The 7506-nt window shown below is 38.7% G+C and overlaps 1 protein-coding gene and 1 long non-coding RNA gene across 2 annotated transcripts; both read left to right on the top strand.

The window, feature by feature from the left end:
- The first annotated feature begins 1004 nt into the window (after positions 1-1004).
- Positions 1005-1355, top strand: LOC143413458 (uncharacterized). The gene is made up of 2 exons (XR_013094060.1): positions 1005-1113; positions 1201-1355. It is a non-coding gene; the product is annotated as an uncharacterized LOC143413458 (long non-coding RNA).
- A 2378-nt stretch (positions 1356-3733) lies between these two features.
- Positions 3734-4834, top strand: LOC105940956 (uncharacterized). The gene is made up of 4 exons (XM_076876201.1): positions 3734-3776; positions 3918-4247; positions 4331-4725; positions 4796-4834. The coding sequence occupies exons 1-4, from the start codon at positions 3734-3736 to the stop codon at positions 4832-4834; spliced, it is 807 nt and encodes a 268-aa protein (XP_076732316.1).
- Positions 4835-7506: the final 2672 nt, after the last annotated feature.

The following is a 7506-nucleotide window of genomic DNA, read 5'->3' as shown; positions in this document are numbered from 1 at the left end:
GACCATTATTACACCCCCTCCACCGTGGGTTGTAGAAAACATCTCAGGTGGGATCTGCTTGTCATACCAGTAACATTGGAAACTATTAGAAACATCAAGTTTTTTTTCTCATTAGAGAATAAAACCTTCTTTCACCTTTCAATGTCCCATGTTTGGTGCTCTCTTGCAACTTCCAAAAGGTGAGCTTTGTGCTGTTCAAAGAGACGAGGCCTTTGAATACGTTTTTTGTTTTTGAGGCCCTTCAGTCTCAGATGCCATCTGATGGTTATGGGGCTGCAGTTAGTACCGGTAACATCCTTAATTTGGGTTCAGGATCGTCCAGTGTCTTGATGACAGCCAATGGGATCCTCCGACCCCAAAAAATCTGACCAGCACTGTCTTACTACATCCCACCTCAGCATTGATTGTGTGCTGCAAGAGACCCTGCTTATGCAGTTTAATAACCTGAACATGTTCAAAAATGAAACATTTTTTTTTGCCTTTGCCATCAGAACATCATGACAATGTGACTACCTGACAGAAAATGACAATGAATCCACATTTCTGCACAGATTTGGTCCTAAACTTTAGGTCAGCTGTAGAAGAGCCTGTTTCATTTTAAGCATTGTTCTCAATATATTGCATGCTCTAAACAAATATTTTGTCTCACTCCCATTTCTTCTTGTCGCATGTTGAAGCTCTACTTGGAACTTTGTTAAGATTTAACCTTGCAAAATACAATTTTTTGCTATTTTTCAAGTGGTCTTAAACTTTTGATAGGGATGTATAATGAGAACTGCATAGAAACTGTCAGGGTCCTGGGACTGGGCGACCCAGGATCCCTGAGCAGTTATGTATTATATTATTATTATCATTATTATATGTATTTTGGTGTTGCTGCTGCTCTTCTCCATGCTTGTAGATGTGTGTGTGTGTGTGTGCGTGTGTGTGTACGTCTGCGGGTATGCTTGGAGGATGGAGCTCAGCCACCTGCAGGCCTGAGGGGTGTGGCCCTGTGGAAGGATTGGCCACACCCGAAGCCACACACCTGCCGCTGATCAGGGCTCATCGGGGGAGCTACTTAGGAGAGTCTTGGAGCTCCCACCGACGCGGGATCATTGCTTGGGACTCCACGTTAGTTACCCAGTTTAGGTTTTGGTCGTGTAGTGTATGCCTGCCATTGTTCAGTGTCCTGACTGCTGCCGCTATTGTTTCCCGCAGGAGGAGCGTGGAGGGCTTAAGGAGCAGCGAGCACCGGGAGTGCAGACACGGGAGCAGAGAGCACTTGGAGGACACGACACGGGAGTCTGGGGAGAAACACGGGGATTTATTGTTGTTTGATATCACCCTCTGTAAATAAACACTGTCTATACGTAGAGCACCGCGCCTGGGTCCTCCTTCCCCACTCCTTCCACGGTGTGCCATGCCACACCGTGACAGAAACAGTTTATTTAGGTGATATACTGTTCTGGATGCATTTACACTCATCATAGGCACGAATGTCATGGCAATTTGGAGCTTTTAATGATTTCTTTCAAGGTAGAATGATTAAATAGCATAAATACAAAAATACCTAGAATGATAGGGTTTATAAGTTTTAATGTATTTTTTGCATTCTCTTCTATCTACACAAAGTCAAACGTTTATAAATAGGCTTTGATATATGCATACACCTCCAATGATATTTGGTTTTATGCCCCCAGATGCTTTTGGGTACTCTGAATGGATACTGGATCACTCCTCTTGGCAGAATTGGTAGCGCAGACTAAAATTGACTGGTTTCCTTGTGACTCCTCCTCATGACTTTTCACTGTCTACAAATTTTCAATAGATTTAAGAATGGGCTTAAATTAAACAAAACAACAACAACAAAGAAACACCTTTCAATCAGCGTATGTCATCAAATCAATTATAACTGATAGCACAATTTTTCAATTACTACTGGACACTACAGGTATTACACAGGTAGTCCAACTCCTCAAGAATAGCACATCACATATGATTGCTGTATCTCCCAGCACAGTCTCAAGAATATTGATGCTGGCTCGTTATTAAACTCTGGCTCTCTTCCACAGCATGTCTTTATCCTGTCTTCCTCTCTCAACCTAACCGGTTGCAGCAGATGGCCCCGCCCCTCCCTGAGCCTGGTTCTGCAGGGGGTTTCTTCCTTTTAAAAGGGAGTTTTTCCTTCCCACTGTTGCCAAAGTGCTTGCTCATAGGGGGCCATATGATTGTTGGGTTTTTCTCTGTATGTATTATTGTAGGGTCTTTACCTTACAACATAAAGTGCCTTGGGACGACTGTTGTGATTTGGCGTTGTATAAATAAAACTGAATTGAACTGAATTGAATTAAATTGATTCTAGGAGACAGGCAGTTAATCTAGGAGAGCTGGGTTATAGAAGGTCCTTATCCATCAGCAGGACTGGTATATACTCTTTTGTGCAAGGACGAACAGGATCTACCACTGGTGACCTGTGCTTCTTACATGTGAGAGCAGGTTCACCCTGAGCACATGCAAGAGATGGAAAGCGTCTGTAGAATCCATGTAAAACATTCCTGTAATATCATTTAGCATGACCAGTTTGTTGTTGGGTCACTGGTGGTCTGAGGAAGGAAATCCGTGGAAAAATTCACAGACCTCAAAGTGATAGGCACCAGTACCCTTACTGCCATTAGATGTCCTTGGATCCACTGACAGACTATGAGAATACATGGCCTCATGTTGCAAGAGTATGCAGGCAAGTCCTGGAGGATAAAGGAATTGAATGGGCCCAATGTTCAAGTGATCTATATTCATTAGAACAACTCTGGGACATTATGTTTCAGTCCATCTGACACCAGCAGGTTGCACCTCAGACTGCTCAGGAGCTCACTGATGCCCTGATCCTGATCTGGGAGGAGATGCCTCAGGACTTTTGAGGTCTGATATGTTTTCAAAGTGCCTCTCTGAAGTTTTTGAGCAGTGTACAATTGTTGATCTTGAAATCTGCAATCTCAAAGGACATGAAATCAGTCCATGCTGTGCAGAGTTTGCTCAGACTAATAAAGGAAAACTGTCTTAGAACATAATGATTTGATTTCATAACTTAGGTCTATACCATATCTTTGTATAGGTATTTTGATATTCTTTATACAGCCAGCTGATGCAAAGAAGACATGCCATTTTGATTGAGAAAGTAAAACAGTGTATACCAGCTAAGGTCTTGGAGGTAACATTATTCTGTCTTTACCTCTAGCTCCACCATGGGGTTAACATGGGTGACATTCAATGCAAGTGCTGATTGGTTTGTTATGAAAAATGCAAAAACATATAAATAAATAAAGTTGCACATTAGTTGGGCAAAAGCCTTCGCTTCATCCTGTGCGCCAGCTTTTCTCCAAGTCAAGATGTCAAATTTCATCAGAAATTCAATATGTAATGTTTTTGTGTTATTTCTTGCACTACACACCACAAACAGAAGTGGTGACTGTTCCACTGTTTATGTCCTTCAGATGATAAGAAAAGGAAGGAATAGAGAACGAATAACCACCAAGAGAGAAGTAAAAATTAACCAAATGGATAATTACAACAGAATATCAAAGAGAGGTGAAATGTTTTACAGAGCCCAGGAGGGAACCAGTGTGACGTGAAGGGTCCTTTTGAATCTATATGTGTTAACCAATCAGAATCATTTTACAGCCTTACCTAACATGATCATCTTGCCTCCTTCACTCACTGAAAGACCGTGTTCTCAACAACGAGCAGTGTCATGATGATGGTGCTGTGGATTACTTTGCTCTTTCTTCATCAAGGATGTAAGTGCTCTTTAATTTTCTCCACAACTATTCTATGAAGATAAATTATGTCAAATAGAAAAAAATGTGTTGAAAATAAAATGAATTATTTTGCATTTGAACATTTTCACATCATTTTTTTTCTGTATTCTCTTAATTCAGATTCTTTGGTTCCAATGAAAATCGTTCAGCTTGGTGAACCAGCAACGTTAACATGTGCTTTACCCAGCAATAAAGAGCTCAGCACTTTGGAAGTCCACTGGTACAAGCAGAGTATCGGGGATGAGCTCAAACTGATTTCAACACTGTATGGAACTACACCACCTCAGTATGGTCAAGAAATATTTAGATCAAGATATGACGCATGTAATAAAAAAACATTTAGCAATCTGACCATTTTGAAGACAGTCCAAGAGGATGAAGGAATCTATCACTGTGGAATCATTGAATGGCTTAATCCTGAATGGAGTGGGACATATTTGTTAGTAAAAGGTAATAAACTGGCATACTTTCAAAAAATGTATTAGTGTGTTGGAGCATGTTTTGACGATTGTCTTTATATTTTTAATAAACAGGAAACACTCAGAGGGCATCAAACTATACTGTCGTTCAGTGGCCAGCTGTATCAGATCCAGTCAATCCAGCAGACACAACAGCTCTCCAGTGTTCAGTTTTCTCTGACTCTGACAACAACACATATGCACGGGATCGTGATATGTTCTGGTTCAGAGCTGGTTCAGACAAATCTCATCCTAGCATCATCTACACTGGCAGAAAGAGAAGCAATGAATGTGAAAAACCATCTGACCTTCAGAATAGCTGTGTTTATCGCTTCTCTAAGAACATCAGCTCCTCTGATGAAGGGACTTACTATTGTGCTGTGGCCACATGTGGGGAGATATTATTTGGAAATGGAACCGATCTGAAAGCTGGTATGATTTTTTGTTTACTGCTGGAAGTTATAGTCAAGGTATGTTGGCAGCATATGAGTGATTTTTTTTGGAAACTTTGATATATCTTTCTGGTTGTTTGTTTTGTAGTGGAAAAAACACAGTCGGCATTTATTCAACTGGCCTTAATAATAGTGTGTTTGGTCATTTCTGTCACTGGAAATGTTTTCCTCATCTGCAACCAAAGAATACAAAATAAAGGTAAGTGTTGTATGATGATTTCCAAAGCTAAGATTGCCCCGTTATTCAAGTAGCATTTCCATTGTTTAAATATGAATATGAATACATATTAAATGTTTTGTGTTATATATTTATATGTTAGGAAATACATTTTGAAATAGTTGCCACATCAAATGCATGTTACTATTTTGTATTTGTCATAATAATTGAATTCATCTTTATGAATAGAAAATGCTATATCGGAAGACCAAATTGACACCTCACACCAACCAGTAAGTAATGAAAATGCTTGTTATTCAATTAAAACTGAAAAGCTCATTATTATTATTTCACCTGGTTGTTATTATTGCATATCTTTATTACACAGGCTGAAACTGATGGCCATGTAAACTATGTTGCACTGAACTTCAGTGAAAGAAAATCGAGAAGCACAAGGAAGAGAGACTTTGCTGAGGACAGTGTCTACTCTCAAGTTAAATCCTGATTTCAAGTGTTGTGTGTTTTCTTGAAAAAACAAAAACACAGAAAATAAAAGAAAATTAGGAAAAAATATCAAAGAAAAGAAAAATCAACACATCAACTTAAAATTTTGCAAAACAAAAACAAAAACAAAAAAAATTCTCAAACTACTATGTGATTTAATCAGTGGATTCACACTCCTGTTGGAGAGGAGACGTGAGTCCCGCTCATTCCATAGGTAGCTTTCTGCCTTTGTAAGAGAAATTAAGTTGAGTGCTGCTGAATTAGAAGCTTTTCTTGTAAAAACAAATTGTTTTTGTTGGAGATACTGTAGTGTGAGAAAACACTTGTGCAGACTGACAGTATAAATTCAGGAATGTGAGAGTCAGGATCAACTGTGTTGGTGAGTTTATCTGAACTGAGCCTTGCAGCCATGTTGTTTGTTACTGCAGTAGCATTGTATTGCCTGTTTGTCTTTCCTGTTAGGTGAGCTTGACTTTATATTTGCTGCTTTTTGTTTTTTTTTTAAGATTAGATAATGTAGTTTGTTTCTACCTTAAATAGTTGAATGGAAATTTGAATGTGAATTATAGCTTTCGTTGTTTTTATGCTAGGTCACCTAGTCCCATTTTAGTTTGCATGTTAGTGTTATATCATGCACAGCTGCACGGACCGCCTTGCAATGCATCATCTCTGCTAATAATCACAACAACAGCAATAATAACAACAATAATAATGACATGTATTATGATGAATATGACTTACTTTGAGGGTCCGGAGTCTAGTGACTCCCAGTTTATGTTTATTAATATTCATTGATTTTGTTAGTTTATTCGTTATTTGTAATTATTTCCAGTGTTTAGGTGTTCTCTGTGCCTCCCTTGTGTTACTTGTGTTGTGTCTAGTGTTCTTGGTTCTATGTTCCCCTTTCCTGTTTTACTTCGGAGAGTCTTGTGCATCAGTGTATTCTGTTTTGCTTCCACCTGGTCTCATCTCGTCTGATTATTGTGAGCTGTGTTCCCTGCCTGCCTGCCATTTCCTCACTTCTCTGTGTGTAATATATAGTGTGCGCTTGCCTCTGTCAGATTGTCTGCGTTTTCTCCTGTTTGTCATCCCCCGTGTTTCATCCTGCATTTCCTCCTCAAGGTTTCCATGTCTTAGGTTCCGCGTTTCCAGTTTCAGGTTTTTGGTAATGTTTTCTATGTTCCTCATGTTCTTTAATTGAGCTTTTCCCGGTTTAGCTTTTTGTTTGTTTTTTCTCAGTTCCTCCGCCACCTTTTGTTTTGTAGCTTTTTGTGCAGTCAAGAATAAAGGCTCGTTTTTGTTAAAGATCCACATTCATCTCCATTGTCTGCGTTTGGGTCCAGTTTATGTTTGCATCTGGGGATGAATATCTGTGTGTTTTATGTGTCTTTGTGCCTTGTCTGTGTCATTTCATTACATTTCAGTTTCTTTTTTAAATGCTTTATAAAACAAAAATAGTCTTTACTTTCGATGAAGTCACGCAAAATGTCTAAATAAACATAAAATATGGAATTAATATAAAAACGATAAAATCTCGACTACCACACTCTCAAACAATGAACTCATATCTTACATGTACAAATGTACTAAATATCTTGTTAATCACATAGACTTTCTAAATGGCACTATGAACATGCTAGTTGCTGGTAGGTCTTGGGCTACACAAATGGTGCTTTTTGTTAATTGTTCTGTTTATAATTATATCCATAACTTTTAAGGATATAATTTTTAGCCATAGTCAAATTGTCAGAGGTTTCCAGTTCAGAGATCATGGGAATATTTTTCTTTTTAATTTATATTTTATGTGGGCTTTCTGGCTTCAACAAGTGCTCACTGATTCCTGCTGGGAAGGTTTGTTGTTAACTGGGCTCTAGTACCTCCAAGTCTGAGAGTGTGTTTAAGAGATAGGTGACCAATCAATTCAATTCATTTGTATTTATTTAGCACCAAATTACAATAACATTCAACCTGAGGCACTTTGTTTTGTAACATGAAGACCCTACAATAATAGAGAGATAACCCCAAAAATCAATCTTCCCTTTTTGAGCAAGCACTTGGTGACAGTAGGAAGGGAAAACTCCCTTTAACAGAAGAAACCTTCAGCAGAACTAGATATACTTTCATCTAAAAACAGAATA

Source organism: Maylandia zebra, linkage group LG2 (genome assembly GCF_041146795.1).
Source record: "Maylandia zebra isolate NMK-2024a linkage group LG2, Mzebra_GT3a, whole genome shotgun sequence".
In the NCBI taxonomy this organism is placed as follows: Eukaryota; Metazoa; Chordata; class Actinopteri; order Cichliformes; family Cichlidae; genus Maylandia; species Maylandia zebra.
The sequence above is the reverse complement of the archived record's forward strand: the minus strand, read 5'-3'. Positions and strand labels throughout refer to the sequence as shown.